Raw genomic sequence first — 19,026 nt, 5'->3', positions numbered from 1 at the left:
TCGTCCTTTAGGATAAGATTTATCTCGTAAGATCGTTGTCGTATACGTGGCAGGAGTTAGGACGAAGGATGTTCCGGTGGAACAACAGGAAGTTAAGGGAGGCTTTCTCTCCCTTTCTAGGATATCGACTTCGTTGAAGCCGCAAAAGACAGAGAGAGAGAGAGAGAGAGAGAGAGAGAAACAGAGAGTAAGAGAGAGAGAGAGAGAGAGAGAGAGAAAGAGAGGGTGAAAGCGCGAGCCACGCGAAAGCGTAACGTCGTAGGGGGCTGTGCTTCTCGAGGAAACGAGAAGAAGGAGGCTGTGAACCCGGCGTAAAGCCCTCGGGCAAACCTCGCTCCTTATCGATCTGCCCCTGAGACGAAGAGAAGAGTAAGAGAGAGTAAGAGAGTAAGAGAGAGAGAGAGAGAGAGAGAGAGAGAGAGAGAGTAAGAGGGTTAGAGAGTAGAGTGGTGAGTCTCTCTCTCTCTCTCTCTCTCTATCTCTCTATCCTCTATCTCTTTCCTTTCTCTTCTCTCTTTCTGTCTCTCTTCTATGGCGGTTTGGATAGATATAGATATACGTATAAGATAGACCTCAGCAGAGAGCCATCTACTCGAGCGTGACTCCGCAGCCAAAGTCGAGCCTATCAATATTTCCTCCCGAAATCCTTCCTTCGTACCTCCTCTTTCCTTCGTCTTCCTCCTTCGTTATTCTCCTTTTCGATTTTTCCAAAGTATCTCCTATCTCCTTTACCAATAACTTCAGCTAAGGTGATTTAAATTGATCTTTTAAAATGATCTTTTCGTTCGTTGATTATTATTTAAATATAAAAATTATTTTAATACAAGAGAGCGAGAGCGCGCGCGCGAGAGAGAGAGAGAGAGAGAGAGATAGAGATAAGAAATGTTTAAAATCATAGATGAAAAGTTTAACTTGAGATAAAATAATTTTGATTACGTATGAACGGTTATATATCTACAGGTCTAATATAATCTTTTGGAATAATATTTTGAAATAATAGATCCTAGAAAAATAGGATGAATTATTGTAAGAGATTATTTACGTATCAACTAACTAATCATCGGTAATATTATTTTCGAATGAATGACACGAGTGCTGACTATGAGAGAATAGGGAAATAAAAGCGGACAAGAAAAATCACTTCGGTTACATTCGTATATAGGAAGAAGGTTAAGGAAGAGGAAAAAGGAGATGGTGATGGAAGATAGAGGTGGTGGTTCAGATTCTGGTGAATGAGGATAAAGAGATGAAGAAAGAGGAAGGAAAGGAAAGGAAGATGATGACGATGAAGAAGAAGCTCGGAACTGTTAGCGTACAATCTTCTTCTCATTTTTCGCCTTGTTTTTATCATCTCCTCAAATCTGTCTCATAGTTGCGATATATAACCGTTATTTTTCGCGAAAACCACTCCATTATATCTCTCTTTCTCTCTCTCTCATCTTTTCTTCGTAGACTTTTTTTCCAAGCGGAGACGTCCTTCGTGTCAGCCCCTCCTCCATCTCTCCCTCATCTTCCCTCTCATTCCACTTTGTTAGCCAGCCAGTAAGCTTTTCGTGGACCGTCTCGTTCCAAAGTGGCCCTCCACCCTCCACCCTAACCCCATCCATCCCTCGCCTCACCCCAGCAAAACAGGACAATACGTTATATTAACTCCATCATTATTTCTTCGTCTGGAAAAATAGTTTCGAAAAAGCGAGTCGTGGATTTCCTAATGGGTGGAAATCACGGTGTCTTACGTTATCATCTCTATGTGTCTCCTTGTTTCCTTCGAAAACTTCAAATCCCTTTATCTTTCTCTTCCTTTCTCTTTCTGAATGGTTTATCGGTCGAATAAAATTTTGTACTGTTCGTTGATATAAAATGGATAAATTTTGATAAGAAAACAAACAACGTCGATTACATTGATCGAACTTCGACAACTTTCTGATAGTCCGTTTCTTAAGCAAATAAGTTTACACCTAGTAACACACTATTGAAAAAGGTTGCGGTCACGTCTTACGTACGTGAGCAAGAGAAAGGTTAAAAAAAAGAGGAAAACGAAGAGAAAGAAGAAGAAGAAGAAGAAGAAGAAGAAGAAAAGATCAGACTAGTTCACGTAGGCATTGGTGTTGTACCTTTAGTAAAGGTAGTAGCTAGGTAAGTATCCGCGGGCTAAGTTTTTCCAGGCGATCTGCTCTCCGGATTCAGATCAATACCCGCCATCTGGACCTTGGGTTGGGAGAGGGGGAGGGGGAGGGGAAACAGGAACAAGGAGGAAAAGGAGAGAACTTCGTGAGAGAAGGATCGACGATGTAAGAGAGAGAGAGAGAGAGAGAGAAGGAGGAGGCTAGCGAAGCGAGACATGGTGCGCGTGCGAGAGTAAAAGAAAGAGAGAGAGAGAGAGAGAGAGAGAGAGAGAGAGAGAGAGTAAGAGGTGGAGGAGTCACTCGAGCAACAAGCCACCGGCGCACCCTCAACTACTAGATCCTTCCAAGACGCATCGAAAAGCTCGGCCAAAAAGCCATTTCTGTAGCTACATACGCCTAGCTTTCACGCTGCTCTGAATACGTACTTATTTTCTCTCTTTCTCTCTCTCTCTCTCTCTCTCTCTCTCTATCTTTCTCTCTTTCTCTCTCTCTATCTTTCTCTTTTTCTCTCTTTCGTCTTCTATCTCTTTTTTCCTAGTCTATTTCTCAGGAACGAACGAACGAATGAACGAACTAACGAACGAATGAAAATAACCATAAGCAAGCTCGAAAAGAAGCGTACGAGCAAGTCTAGTTTACGGCATATAACCAGTTGAAACTGTCCGCGGAATCGACGGGAATTTATCGTCCGTTACAAACTAACCCCAAAGTCGTAATATTATTTAGATCTTTATAACCATCAACGTCACGTTCTTCTTATACTTATTATTATTATTATTATTATTAATTCTTATTATTTATATGTCATCATATTTCTTTCTTATTATTAATTATAATTATTTTTATTACTATTTTTTTTCTTTATTTTTTTTTTTTTTTTTTTTCTTTTTTTTCATCATCGTACGTATATTGATTTCAGATGCAGATACGATTCCATATCGTATTATATATCCTAAGATCGTATAATTTATATCAATGTACGTATAGACATATTTTATAGATTTTTATTCGTACAAATCTTTTATGGGATACGATTCAAGTCGAACATATAATTTGACGAAATTCAATCGATCGTTTCTCCCTTTTTCTTTTTTTCCCCCATTCATTTTTCTTTTTCTTTTTTTTTTTTTCTTTCTTTCTTTCTATTTTCTTTTTTACATTTAAAATATAGAAGACAGAAGAGACATTGATATTTTCATGTCAGAAGTATTGAAAGCGACCGGATGAGAAACGAGAGGGGGAATGGGATAGAGCATTAATCTTTCGAAAGAGGTAAAATAGGAGGGAAAGAGTTAAGAATGTTAAATTAGCGGTTAAGGATGTTCGCCAACGCGTTAAACTCATTTGCGTATGTTTCCATTATCAAGGCCCAAAGGAAAATCGATTTAGTTGATCTCTCGGTTGTAGGAAATTCGATCCGCATTACGCTCGATTAGATTATCAGTTATCCACTTGTAGGGATAGCAGGGATAGGATAGGGATTGTAACAACACGCTAAGGTACACGAGAGATGCCGGATGAGACAGGAGATAAGGTCTTAAGTAGCGACTGATTAAATCTCGGGACATATGCGAGTCGATCAATGGCCCTCTCTGCCTTTTCTTCCTTCTCTCTCTCTCTCTCTCTCTCTTTCTTTCTACTTCATTTCAAAGGAAGAGAAAGAGAGAAAGATAGATAGATAGATAGAGAGAGAAAAGCAGAGTCGTTCAGTTTGTGCGGTGCTGATACACTGTAATGCAGTCTCATGGGAGTTAGTTCCCCTGTTCTCTTTTGGTAGGACGGGCCCTTCGAAGACTAAGGTACTACTACTACTACTACTACTACTACTACTACTACTACTACTACTACTACTACTAGTACTGTTACTACTAATACTGCTACCACCATTACTACTACCATTATTACTCGTGTTCCACTCTGAGCCGCTGACCCGAGCCACTACGCGACATAAAAACACTCGAATTAATCGGCTCGTTCCCGAAGGAACCTGCGAAAGGTCAATAGGATCGGGGGTGTCGAATCGGTCTGCGTTGTACACTTATCTCGATGCACACTTGTTCGAAATAGAGGAGGGGAATGGGGAATAGGAACTATAAGGATGAGATGGTGCAAGGTGGGAGTAGGATGGGATAAAGGGTGGGGGAGCAAAGGAGCAGAAGGGTATTTTGCTAGTATTCTTGGCAAGTATAAAAGTGCTAGGACTAATCGTTCCCATCGGTGATTCAAGTGTCGAAGCATATGTCGTGAGATTTCGATGTTCCAAATCCCCTTTTAATTCTGAACGAGGTCTCTGAGGACTGCCTTTTGTTTCAAATCGCGGCTTCATGTGTATTTTGTTTAGGGATTTTTTTTTTTTTCTTCTTCTTCTTCTTCTTCTTCTTCCTCTTCTTCTCTTTCCAAGATTTCAAAAGGATATCGATCGATCGATCGATCGATCGATCGATCGATCGATCGATCCGATCCGATTCGAAGAGAAATGTATTTAAGTACTTACCGATTGATAGAGGAGACAGAAGGTACGTTGTCCTGCGAACAAATCCCTTCTGCCAGCAACCTGTCACGAATCTCCCAAGCAAACATCGTTGGATTGTCCCTCTTGTAATTCGCGATCGCATCGACAACCGGTGGCGTTGCCACTTTAGGCTTGGAACCACCTATCACGCCGGCTTTGAAGCTGCCGGTTTCGTAATACCTGTTGTGAAGAAGAAAAAGGAAAACAAAAAATAACGATAAGAGTTAAAAGAATTAAACGATAAAACTTTATATTGTTAAGAAAGTGCTAGTGAAACTTCTCGTTCTCGTTTAATAATAATAATAAGAAAAAAAATAAAAAAAAAAAAAAAAAGAAAAGAAAAAAAAAAGAAAAAAATATTCGAAGATCTTTCTTGGGTATGTTTTTTTCTTTTTTCTTTTTTTTCTTTTCCTCCCCCTTTTCTCTCTAAGAATTTTCTGTCATTTCTCGAAACGAAAAGATTCGTTCTAATTCCTTTTTCCTTTCTTTTTTTTTTTTGACGAGCGCAACACGAAGATCGGGTGGTGGGTATATAAAAAATTATGAAAAAAAAAAAAAAAAAAAAAAAAAAGAAAGAAAAGAAGAAACAAACTATTGTCCATGACATTTCTATGTCACTTGTCAGAGTACGAATAGAAAGAGAGAGAGAGGGAGAGAGAGAGAAAACAATCCACGCGTCTCGCTTTTCTTTATTCTCTTTTTTTTTCTTTTCTTTTTTTTTTTTTTTTTTTTTTTTTGAAGAGTAAACTGTAAGAGCGAAAAGATTTTGCATTTTTTTCCGGAGCGGCAGTCAGCCAACGTTGGAATAACGAATAGTCGTCCAGCGGTGCGTCAACGGCCGGCTGTTTTAAAACAAACGGCTTCTGCCCCCCTGCTGGCCTATCCCCTTCTCCCTCTCTCTCTCATTCTCTCTCTCTTTTTCTCTCTCTTTCTCATCTACCTAGCAAGCTACATTTTCTCTTTCTCTATTTCTCTCTCTCTCTCTCTCTCTCACTCTCTCTCTCTCTCTCTCTCTCTCTCTTTCTCTCTGGCAGCCACCCGCGGCTACACGGACTCACCGGCGGCGATGGACGATCGCGATTGGACCGCCGTGAACGCGCCCTTTGTGCCTAATTAGTTAAATAATATCTTCGCTCGTGCTTAAATTCAATTACGGCAGAAAGCCCGCAATAATGGTTCGCTTGTGGGCCGCCTTGATGGATGTGGGTCCGTCGCCGGCGTCGGCGAACCTCGCTCACTCGGCTTCTCTCTCTTTCTCTCTTTCTCTCTCTCTCTCTTTCTCTCTCTCTCTCTCTCTTTCTCGATATATATCGTTCGTTTTCTAGCCGTTTATTTTGCGCGAACGCATGTACATTACTCTCGAAAGGGACACTCATCTTCAACGAGAGATTTTTCTTTCTTATTCCTTTTTCTGTTGTTTTTTTTTTCTGTTCTTTTATTTTTCTTTTTCTTTTTTTTTTTTTATGTATATTTATATTACACATATTAATTACGGAAAACGTATTTATTCTTCAATGAACGCGTATTTATTTTTAATGAAAGATCGGAAACAATTTTATCATTATACTTTTCGTACGCATCGTTTGGTCTAAACTTTCTTTTTTTTTTTCTTGTTTTTCTTTTTTTTTTTTTTTTTTTTTTTTTTTCTTTAATCCTGATTAATACTCAATTAATTTTTGTGTCGCTTACTATCAGACAAACGTATATATTTTCCTTAACGATCTCTATGAAATGTAATTCATAATTGTATTACAAATATCAAATTAATCTTGCATACGCAAAATTATTATAATATATATTTATATATGATATACATATATATATATATAAAATTTTGTATTAGCATATTTTATATTGCAATCATATTAATTTCATATTAATGTATTAAACGTAAAGATGACTATATTATATCGTATCACGAGGCATTTATTAATTCTACGAATTATTTCCGATCGATGATTTTCGATCGTGTTCGAACGTTGAAATTTTTCGAGTGTCGATTTAAGAAGAAGAAAAGAAAAAAAAGAAAAAAAAAAGATAAATGAAAAAAAAAGAAGCACAAGGAAAAAAAAAAAGGACGAGACTTCTTTGAGCCAACCGTTCCATTTTTTTGCCGACATATCACCGTGCGCCCTTTTCGATCGTCGATTTCGAGGAACATCGAAGTGAAAACGTAAGATCGTTAATGCGTTCTTACGGTTATGGCAAAGCCTAATATGATTTTGGTGAACGAGCGCGGTCGGCACTTGACGCGGAACAAGCTAACGGCGGAATGGATCCAGCCGTCCCCTAGCGAGCTACAACGGCGTTGTTACTTTGGTGGGGAAGGGAAACCCAGAAATTGATCTGCCACGCTAAAATTCGATTATCGATGCTTCTACTTGTCGTCTCTTCGTTCTCGCTTTATCTCGAATTGTCTTTTGAGAACGTACGAAACTCTTTTGAATCGTTCGACTTATAATAAAATGTTTCCATTATATAATATCAATTGAAAATTTTGTCAAGATCATATGAAAGTAATATTATTAATTATGGACAAAACGTGAAAAAGAATTTATCGTATGATAAAAATTTATTTAATTACAAAAAAAAATATATATATATATATATATATACGTTTCGTGTTTTGTAAACGTAAATTGTGTTTTTCTATTATGCAAAAAAAAAAAAAAAGAAAAAGAAAAAAAAATGTTCGTCGTTCGATTCGTGCGTACGATAACAAAAAAAAAAAAAAAAAAAAAAAAAAAAGATAGGAAGACGTAGGAAGAGGAAGAAGAAGAAAATAAAAATAATAAAAAAAAAAAAAAAAAAAAAAAAAAAGAAAAAGAGGAAGATAAAATGTAATAAAGAAAAAAAAAAAAAAGAAAATAAAATAAAATAAAAGAAGGATAAAATTGAGAATAACGTCGGAGTTTGAACCTGCTGTTATAAAAGCATTCTGGCACCCTTAAATAGTGGAGGTCACGGATGGAACCCTTCGAAATTATTACGATTATATCTGGCGTAAAACCCCATTCCAAGCACACATGGCAATGCTCAACCGTTGACATTTCACTTTCTCTTTTTCTTTTTTTCTTTCTCGCTCTTTATCTCTCTCTCTCTCTCTCTCTCTCTCTCTCTCTCTCTCTCTCTCTCTCTCTCTCTCTCTTTTTGTTCTGCTCTCGGGCTCCCTCGCGTGAAATGGTCATTAGATTGTACGATTTTTCAAATCGACCGAGTGCTCTCGCTTAATTTCGATTTAAATGCGTTCGAAACAGGTTCACGTACGATTCACTACACTTTCATTCTCCGAGGGCGACATACGTAGATAATAGTTTTTCCTATTTTAAATCATTGTCATTGATGTCTTGGATCTTACGATAATTTTCAAATAATATATCATAGTTATGATCGGGTGATAATAAATGTCAGTTGAAAAATTATATCGATTATTATTGTTCTTTTTTTTTTTTTTTTTTTTTTTTTTTAATTCTAATCTCTCTGATTTTTCTTCGTCTTCTTCTTTTTTTTTTCTTTTTACTCGCGAAAAAAGACAAAAAGAATTTTGTAATTTCAAAATTTGTGTCATTTCTTTTTTTTTTTTTCTTTTTTTTTTTTTTTTTTTTATTTATATTCGCCGAGATAAGAAAGAGAGTCACGATAGATCATGACGAAAATCTGATATATCATGATTTCATATCCAGTGAGTATATAGAATTTTTTTTTTTTTTTATATTTACGATCGACAAAAAAAAAACATTGTAATCTCATTCGCGACGACAATTCATAAGTTTTTTTTCTTTTTTTCTTTTTCTTTTTTTTTCCCCTAGTCATAAATGACAAATAACGAAAGAACAAAAAAAGAAAAAGAAAAAGAAAAAAGAAAAAAGGAGAAAAAAAAGAAAAGGAAAAGAAAACAATCAAGATCGTGAAAATCCTTGAGTACATTATTAAAACGAGCAACAATTTCTACGTGTATATTATTATTAATTAAAATTATAATATATAACAACATACAAGTAATAAATAACAACAAGAACAACAACAACAACAACAACAACAACAACAATAATAATAATAATAATAATAATAATAATAATAATAATAATAATAATAATAATAATAATAATTTTACGTGAAAAATATAAATAGAAATTTGCACTCTTTTAATTTCTCTTAAGCATAAAAAGAAAAGTCAATTTATTTTACTTTGCTTTACCACGAAGTAAGTAAGGAAGAATGAAAGAAGAAGAAGAAGAAGAAGATGAAGAAGAAGATGAAGCAGAAGATGAAGAAGAAGAAGATGAAGAAGAAGATGAAGAAGAGTAGATCTCTTTGTGTCTGGACCAAATAATTTTCGGTCTCTTTTTTGTTCCGTAAAAACCGGTAGATACGTATCCTTCTGTAAAGGTCTAGTGCACAAGCTTTTCAACACGAGCGACGCGTGGCTCTTTTTACGAGCCTCTCTCATGCCGATTTAAGAGTTCGGGTATTGAACAAGTACAACGCATGGTACACGGATATGGTTGCGACGGTGGCGGTATTGGCGGTGACGGCGATTCCGCGAAGAAGACCGAGAAAGAGAAAAAGAGATAGAGATAGAGCTAGAAAGATAAAGGGAGTAAGAGAGAGAGAGATAGAGAGAGAGAGAGAGAGAGAGAGAGAGAGAGAGAACGCGTTCTTACGAGGCGTATCACCGACGCGTGACTGCGTAAAACGGTGCGCTCTTGCGTTTTAACGCCGTTTCCACGTCCCGAAAACCCTTTCGGCATGGCGCGAACGTTCTCCAGCCGTAAAATTGTACAACTTGCATCCGTTTTTGTTATTTATTGTCTCTCTCGCATCTTCTTGTCCTATTTCTGAGATACACTCGACGAAAATTGCTAAAGAAATTTTACCTCTTCTTCTTCATCTTCTTCTTCTTCTTCTTCTTCTTCTTTCTCTTTTTTTGTCTCCTTTATCTTTTCTCTTCTCTTTTTCCCTTTTTTTTTTTTTTTCTCTTAATGAAACATTCTCCTAGAATTTTCAACAAAGGTTTTCTTTATTTGTTATATTTCCATAACTCTGTTCTCTCTCTCTCTCTCTCTCTCTCTCTCTCTCTCTTTCTCTTTCTTTTTCTCCGTTTCTGTCACTGTATGCCTTCATTTTGACCCTTTCAAAAAACTATTTGATACGATCGGCAAAAAAAAAAAAGAAGAAAAAGAAAAAAGAAAGAACAATAAAAAGGGACGAGAAAAAAAGAAAAGAAAAGAAAAGAAAAGGAAACACGCGTGAAGTTGCTATTTCGATTATTCCTTCTCGTTTGTCTTTTTTTTTTTCTGCCTTTCTTTCTTCTTTCTTTTACCTTTTTTTTTACCTTTCTTTTTTGTCCTAATATTTTCCGACAAAAATAATAATTGACAAAAATCATCTTTCTCCCTGTGTGTTATATCGTGCGAACGTATACATGAGAAATCACATGAGAGCAAAAAGAAGAAACGGGAAACGAAGGTAGAAATAAAATGAAGAAAAGAAAAAAAAAAAAAAAAAAAAAGAAAAAAAGAAAAAAGTAAAAAAGAAGGAAAAGAAGGGAGAAAGAGAGAAAAAAGAAAAACAAAAAAAAAAACAAAAGAAAAAAACAAAAAAAAAACAAAAAACAAAAAACAAAAAAGAAAGGAAAAAGAAATGCGAAAAAAGTTAACATGACGAAAGTATCGAGTTGCGAGAGTCGAACGATTCGATTCGAGTATAACAAAAAGGCCAATCACCTGTGGTGTGCTTTTACGAGCAATCGATTAATTCGTCGACCTGGCTATTTCCGTTGATTTCTAAATAAATCATTTAGGAAATCGTAATTTCATCGACGAGATCCATACGACTGCATGGATAATCGTTTCACCGTCTTTTCTCTCTCTCTCTCTCTCTCTCAAACACACGAACACACAAACATATATATGAACGCACACAAAAATATACTTTTTCACACACTCTCTCTCTCTCTCTCTCTCTCTATCTTTCTCTCTCTCTCTCTTTCTTTCTTTCTTTCTTTCTTTCTCTCTCTCACTCACTCACCCATTCTTTTTCTTCTTAGTCGCGATCGATTTTGAGCGCGTTAAAATTGCAATTCACGCTATCGAAGCTATCGATCCAATGGAAGAGAGAATTGCACTCATTCACTCACTCACTCAGTCACTCACTTTCTCTCTTTCTCTCTCTTTCTCATTTTTTTTTCGTATTGAAAGTAAGTACTTATCGATGGTACATACATACAACATGCAATAGCCGTTCTATTCATTGCCGCCCTTTCTAGTATCGTTCGTATTCGATAAATGGATATTGGATAACAGTCGATTAAGTTTATAACTGTTAACTTTTACGGGTCTGAGCGTTGGACCGTCCTTTCTGTCCGATCTATACACGAAACACATATAGACGTATAGATAGATGCATCCATGTTATATATATATATATATATATATATATATATTCATATATATATATATATGTATATATAACTTACGAATATATAGAAAAAAGTGTCTTGTATTCTAGCGCGGATTCGCGATTGAATTTCTGTAATAAATCCCGAAGTATAAATTCTATGACGCGACATCGAATACATTCGTTACATCCACCACCAGGCTGTCAATCTTTTTTTTTTTTCTTTTTTCATTCTTTTTCTATCTTCTTTTTTTTCTTCTTTAACAATTCTCTCTCTTTCTCTCTTCTCACTTTATTATTTATTTAATAAAATCATATAGAAAAATATATATATATATATATATTCTTTTCGAAGAAGTTTAGTTCATTTTTTCTATATTTCGAAGTAGAGAGAAAAGAATTGAACAAACAGAGATAGATAGAGAGAGAGAGAGAGAGAGAGAGAGAGAGAAAGAGAGAGAAAATTGAAAGAGAGAGAAAGAGAAAGAGAGAGGAGGGAAATATGAAGGGTAAAACATTCACTTTCTCTCTGTCCCTCTCTCTTTCTCTTTTTCTCTCTTTCACATATACACTGCAATAGTAAATAATACAGTTCGTCTATTATATCGAATTCGTGAAAGAGCTCGAATACATGACAATGATATTCGTAGGACGAAAACGACGACGGCGGAAGAATGACATTCTCGGGCCATCAAAACGGCACGAGGCCACCCGTTATAACTGAGCGGGGGTAGAGGGTGGAAAAAACACGGAAACCGCATATCGTCGGCCCCGTCGGCACCCCCGCGTTCGCCACCAAAAGAGAAATAGAAAGAGAAAGAAAGAGGGAGAGAGAAAGAGAGACAGGGGGAGAGACAGAGAGAGAGAGAGAGAGAGAAAAAGAGAGAAGGGTGTTTCCTTCCGGTCCTGCTAGTACGTCCCTTGCCTTATTTCTTACTCATGGTTCTAACGTTGTCTTTAATTAAATCTTACTCTGATCCAAGAATAGCAAATACTTTTTCTCTACTTCTCTCTCTCTCTCTCTCTTTTTCTCTTTCTCTCTTTCTCTCTCTTTGTATCTATTTATCTATCTATCTTGTTTTTTTTTCCTGTTCTTCTTTTGTCGAGACCATCGAAGAATCGATTACGAGACCGTGAAACCTTTCGATTTATTTTAATTCTTTCGACCTTGAAAATTGGCATATATATATGCCAATTGTCATGTGTGTATAATAAATAAGTCTCTATTTATTTATAGTTTAAACGCGTTTTTTTTTCTCCTTTTTTTCTTTTTTCTTTTTAGTTTTACTGCACGAGAAATAATTATTGTGCAAGAGAGACAAATGTACGCTTTGATTGACAAATTGATTTGCAACAATTCATTTTATAACTCGTTAGAAAATATTTTCATCTAATTTTCGAGGGAATTATGTGAAAAAAGAAGAAAGAAAAAAAAAAAATAGAAAAGAAAAAAGGTATAAAATTTAAGAAGTGTTCTATGCATTAATATCAGATTGGTCAATGAGTAATATAAAAATTGTCAATACATTTTATATCTAAAAAATAAATATCTAATCTATATCTAAATAAATGGAATTTATAAAGATTAAACAAATAGTGATATATCGCGATCAAGGTGATAGATAAGATAAAAAGTGAAACAGAAGAACTATGAAGGGGTTTGAAAGAAAGAAACAAAGGAAAAAATAAAAAAAAAAGGAAAAATTAAGAAATAAAAAAGAAAACGAGAAGTAAATGAATAAATAAAATGATATTAAATAATATCAAATTAAATGATATTCCATAAAGATGGATATGTTAGATTAAACTGTGCCATTATATATTACATTGGAATAAACGAAATTTGTTATAAATAAAAATAACAATGATATATTATTGAATTGTATCTATGATAAATAGAAAAGATTATATTTATGATAATGATCTATTGAGTTATATAATAATATAAAATAGATCTAATGATATAGATTATTATTCACCTTGACAATATCTTGGATACACAGCCGTGAGATACCCTGAGTTGTCTCGAAATGTCGCACGGTCGGACACCACTATGCGCTAGTTCGACGATCCTTTGCCTTACTACGTCCGGTAAGGGCCTCCCATTCACAAAGACACCACCAAGCTGGTTAACTCCACCGTGGCCTGGAAAAATGGAAATCGATGGAGCATTAGCCGACTAGTAGAAAGAATTCTACTTACTCGAGCTTTAAGAATGAACTTTCGAATGGTCTAACGATAAGTAAGAAAGAAAGAAAGGAAGAAAGAAAAAAAGAAAGAAAGAAAGAAAGAAAGAAAGATAGAAAGATAGAAAGAGGGAAAGAAATAGAGAGCCAGAGAGAGAGAGGGAGAGAGAGAGAGAGAGAAAGATATCGTTCGGGGTCAACTTTTCGTGCACTCTCGCGAGACTTTCGAGCTTTCGATTTAAAGCTTGCGACATTTTCCAAACTTCCTACAAGGATGTATTGGTCTTTGATCCCGTGGGAAAAAGTTTGAGCAGCGGTCTTTCCCTGCCCTAACCCCTTCAACGTCCCCCACCTCCCTATTTACTCATCAAATTGTAATGGCTAGTGTTGTAATGCAAATATTTTTTATACTATTAAGGTAGATAAGCAAATTTAATTAAATCGCATAAGAAAAATTCATTAAATGCAAATATAATGTAAATAATATATATGTATATAATTGTGTGCAAATGAAAAAAGAAAAAATAAAATGTATGTACAAATGTATACACATGTGCATATTTTTTTTTTATATATATAGACATATAAAATATTTTTCATATAAAAATATATAAATATTTATATATATATATATATATATATATATATATATTTTTTTTTTTACAATTTACGAAATATCCACACGAATCAAGTAAAATGCAGTGGAAGGAGGGAGTGAAATGGCCAGTGGGATGGGGGGTGATAGTGGTGGTGGTGATAGTGGGGGAGAAGGAAAGGTTTCGACATCCCGTATAAGATCGATCGATCGTACTGAACCTACGGTTTTAGTAATTATTTTTTTTAGATAAATCTTTTTTGCCATCATATTTTCTAAGTAATAACCGTACTATGGTTAACTCGACGTAGCAATGTCGTCGTTGAGAAAGCAGGTGAAAGTTGTATTCGCTTTTGCCGAGAAGAGGATTGGAAGTTATTGAACGTGACCGATCTCCCCCTTTTTCGGAAAATTGCGCTTTTCTCTTGAACGTGCCCGGTAAGAAAAAGAAAGCTAAGGGGGAGTAAAAAGAGAGAGACACAGAGAGAGAGAGAGAGAGAGAGAGAGAGAGAGAGGAAAAAGGAGAAAAGAGAAAGGGACGTTTTTATATATCGCCAAGAGAGAGAGAGAGAGAGAGAGAGAGAGAGAGAGGATACAAATTTTTCAGGATATTTCATTTCATTTATTTTTATTGTAATAAGTATCGTTAGGGATAATGTAACTCGAGTGATATCTTCGAAGGATGTCTTTTATATGATGATTTTGTTTTCTTTTTCTTTTTCTTTTTCTTTTTCTTTTTCTTTTTCTTTTTCCTTTTCTCTCTCTCTCTCTCTCTTTTTTTATGATCTTCATAGGTACACACGCGAGTACGTAGGCGGTTCCTGTGATATATTTTAGATTTATATTACGATACTTGGCACGAGAAATGCAAGCCGAGAAAAGTTTTTGATTCTCGGGTCTAACCCCGGAATCACTTCTCTCGTTTGGAATTTCTTCTTTCTATTTCGATTTTATTCGAGATAGAATCGAGAAATAGAATGCGCGTTCGTCCAACATCCGATTTGGTACGTCCACAATTCTGATATATCAGAGAATATTTTATGTATCTTTTATATTTTCGATATACGCTCATGCAAAATTATACAATATTTCTTTTCTCTTTGTAATTTTTTTTCTCTTCTTTCTTTTCTTTTTCTATTTTTTTACTATTTTTTTTTTTTTTTTTTTTTATGAACACACAAGTCATTCGTTATTCGATTTGGTTCATCTATGATTCTACAAGTTATTAAAAGTGTTAGTTTTTCTTTTTTTTCTTCTTCTTCTTCTTCTTCTTCTTCTTCTTCTTCATTTTCTTCTTCTTTATATAAACGCATTATATTTATTTGGAGTAATTCGTTCTAATAACTTTTGAGGAAAATGGATAAATAGATTAACGGTACGAAATATTTTTATTATTTTACGCGTTCACGTACAAGATAACGATGACTTAATTCACGTATCTAATATAACGCGATAACTCTGAGTCTAATAACGTAAATGGAGGGTTCTGTCTAGTGACATATGCCCTCGTGTTCGCGCCAGTGCGTCGATGATTCGATGATCATCCCGTAACGTCGAGTGTTTCTGGTGACTTCATCGAACTCAGACCGGACCCCATCGTCCTTTACATCACATCACATTAAATTACATTATCTCTTTATTCACGTCTGGCAAAGTTCTAGAATATATATATATATATATATATATTTTTCCTTTCTTTCTTTTTTTCTTTTTTGAGGAACACGAGGGATGAAATTAGATGAGAAACGACGATTTATCTCTCTTAATTATCCTCGTTTGCATTCTCTTTTTTTCTTTCCTTATTTTTTGCTTCCTTTATTTTTTCCACTTTTTCTTTCCTTTTTCTATTTTTTTTTTCTTCCTTTTTTTTTTTTCTTTCTTTTTTTTCCAAAGCCATCACTTTTAATTTCAAACGTTACCGATCCGATCGCGTACGTTGCGGTTATTGCGGTCGCACACACTCTTACGTCTTTACACATGCACACGCGCCGCCGGCTCCTCCGATGAAATCTATCGTTGCAATTACCCACGGATAATTGCGTTTGGTAGATTACATTTCGATTTGATTTATCGCGGCTTTCACACAAAACGATCTCTCTGTTGTGCGTAGACATTTAATTCTTTTTTTCTCTCTCTCTCTCTCTCTCTCTTTCTTCTATTTCTTTCTTTCTATTATTTTTCTTTTTTCTTCTTTCTTCTTTTCTATTCTTTCCTTTTATCATTTGTATATAAACAAAGATAACGCTTCTCGTCGATGCTTTTCCTTTTTTTCTAAATTAAATTTATACCATTATATTATCATCGTTTTACTATCATCATCATCATCATCATCATTATTATTGTCATTATTATTTCTGATTTTATTTCTTCGATCTTTTTTATACGCTTTCTTTTCTTATATCCTTATTTTTTCTTTTTTTTTTTTTTCATTTTTTTCCTTTTCGTTTTCTCCTCTCCCCCACCCCCTCCCATGAACATTGATCGAACGCGAAAAATAGAAGAAAGTAAGTGACTATATACGTATCTCGCATAGACATGAAAGACAATGAGTAGACACCCCCGATATCATTACTAGAAACGATACGCGCTTTCCGGTCGCAAATCAATTCGCTTTCGCGTTTATGGTCGCATCCCCGTGGCGTTGGCCGGTAGTCGGGCGGAGTAGAGGGAGGATAGGGGAACGATCGTTGGAATCATGGTGGCATTTCGACGGCAAAAGCACCATGACTGCCCTACGCGCGCGACGCACACACGCCGTCACGCCTGCTGACCACAACTATACGAGGGTTCTATCTGCCTCCGGCCTTTGGACCACCCCCGCGGATTAACCATCTCTCTCTCTCTCTCTCTCTCTCTCGGTCTCTCTGTCTCACACGTACGTGAGAGAGTAGTATCAAACCGATTTGTGGACTACGAAGAGAGAGAGAGAGAGAGAGAGAGAGTAGTCCACTCCGGTTCGTAGTATTACTAAAACTTATTACTCGAATAAATCGAACCGCTCGATTTTCCACGAACAACGGCCACGGATTAATGCGATTAGGTTTATTTACTAGTGGTATAGGTATAGTGAAAGAAAGATGAAGGTAAATGGAAGAGGCCTTAAGTAGTGAAGGTATAAGATAAAATCTCCCCCTCCTTCTTTTCTCTCCAAAGAGAAGACAAAAAAAAAAAAAAAGAAAAGAAAAAAAAAAGAAAAGAAAAACAGAAGAAACAAAAGGAACAAACATATTTAATTTATCCACACTTTCTCCACGCGATCGAAGAATAGATACACACGTACACACACACATACACACATACACACACACACACAGACACATATATGTATATATATATGTATACATAAACGTATACGCGCGTATTGAGCGAATAAAACGCATTACTCGCTTTTCATCGATTTTCTATTTATAATCATTCCTTAAAGAGTAAAAACTAGAAGAATATTGACAGATCATGACTATCAATGACAAGTCATCGTAGAAAGTTAGCGAGAGTGTAAGAAGATGTGATATCCTCTCTCTCTCTCTCTCTCTCTCTCTCTCTCTCTCTCTCACTCTCTCCCTCTCTGTCCCATTCCTCTTCCTTTTCCCTCTCACTCAACCCTTTCTCCTGGCAACCCGCCCCCCTCCCCACACCCCTCCCGTTTGCCCTCCCCCTCGAGCGATTTCATTTCTGTATCGCGGCGCGGCTATGCCAATTATAAAGCGTCTCGTTTTAATCGAACGAATCGAACGCAACGGTATGAGAGCGGGATTTCATCCATTACGATTTGCACGATCGTATATTGGGAATACATCCGTCGGTTTAAATACGCGAATAAAATCGAGTGTGCGGTGAAACGTATCCGGCAAAATACAGATCGTTCGTTCGTTCGTTCGTTCGTTCGTTCGTACGTACGTTCGTTCGTTCGTTCGAAAATAACGAAGGTGAATCTCACCATCGAGGATTTTTCTCCTCCTCCAAACATCCCTATATTCTCCCACCCCTTCTATCGATCGCGCCATATTTTTTCTTTCTTTCTTTGTTTCTCTTTTTCTTTCTATTCCTTCCTCTCTCTCTCTCTCTCTCTCTCTCTCTCTCTCTCTCTCTCTCTCTCTCTCTCTCTCTCTTGACGATAAATTCGATACGAGCGTTTGTTCATTTATATATGTATCAATACATATGTATAATGATCGAAATCTTTCTCTTTCTCTATCTGTCTTTCCCTCTCTCTCTCTCTCTCTCTCTATATATATATATATATATATATATATATATATATATATTTATTATTTTTTATTTCGCATTTGATGATTTTTCTCGATCGGGATCCCCTTCTAATCGATCATGATTCGCGACGCCGATATAAGAAACATCCACGATAGAAATAAGGTGACCTGGCTGTTCGCCGAGCTGCTGCGGACTACTTCTTGATCTCTTGTCTCTCTCTCTCTCCCCCCTCCCTCTCTCTCTCTCTCTCTCTCTCTTGTCTCCATTATGTTTTCGTTAAGAAAACGTGTGTCCGGGAATAGAGAGATCATCGTTTTTTTTCTGATCATCGATCGATTTTTATACGAGTGTTCGTTTTTCCTTTTCTTTGATTTCTTTCCTTCTTATTTTTGAACTTTATTAAACGAATTTTTAACAATAACGATCCATATATTGTAATTCCAATGATCAGGCTAATATTAAACGTCATGATGTTTCGTTGATATTAATATTTTTTCTTTTTTTTTTTATCTTCTAAAGATCAACGTTGACCGCTGTTAAATTATTAATTAAAAAATACATTGATGGATTTTCAATCGTATCGATCTTAAATACATTGATAATTGATGTGAAATTAATTTGAAATTATCTTTAATAATATGTCGATATTTTTTATGTTTCCTTTTTCATTTTGTTCGTTTGTTTATATATATATATATATATATATATATATATATAAATCAACGTTGATCATTAAAGTAATAATTAAAAAAAAAAAAGACTATGAAGGATTTTCAATCGTATAGATAATTTTTGTTGACAATTCGTCTGTACTTGATTATTCATTAAATCGAAATAATGTTAACGTTAAGATATCGATATATTATAAATTATCAATATGACACGATATTAAAAGTTGATTGATTTAATATTAATTATTAACGTAACGATCGATTAATCGATGAGAACGTTCGATCGTAATAATAACGATCGTAGATCGTAATATAACTATGTTTGGAT

General features: G+C 35.4%; 1 protein-coding gene across 1 annotated transcript in view; it reads right to left on the bottom strand.

Moving 5' to 3' along the window:
• The window catches only part of sv (paired box protein shaven), a 205,183-nt gene that overhangs the window by 24,905 nt on the left and 161,252 nt on the right, over positions 1 to 19,026 (bottom strand). Inside the window, exons 4-5 of the mRNA XM_085658232.1 lie at positions 13,017 to 13,182; positions 4,621 to 4,818 (exon numbers count right to left, since the gene is read on the bottom strand). Coding sequence (XP_085514358.1) covers positions 4,621 to 4,818; positions 13,017 to 13,182 — 364 coding nt within the window. The remainder of the gene's footprint in view (positions 1 to 4,620; positions 4,819 to 13,016; positions 13,183 to 19,026) is intronic.

Source organism: Vespa mandarinia, chromosome 1, assembly GCF_050613455.1.
Source record: "Vespa mandarinia isolate Hongniang chromosome 1, ASM5061345v1, whole genome shotgun sequence".
In the NCBI taxonomy this organism is placed as follows: Eukaryota; Metazoa; Arthropoda; class Insecta; order Hymenoptera; family Vespidae; genus Vespa; species Vespa mandarinia.
Note: the sequence above shows the minus strand (reverse complement) of the source record. Positions and strands in the feature narration are given on the sequence as shown.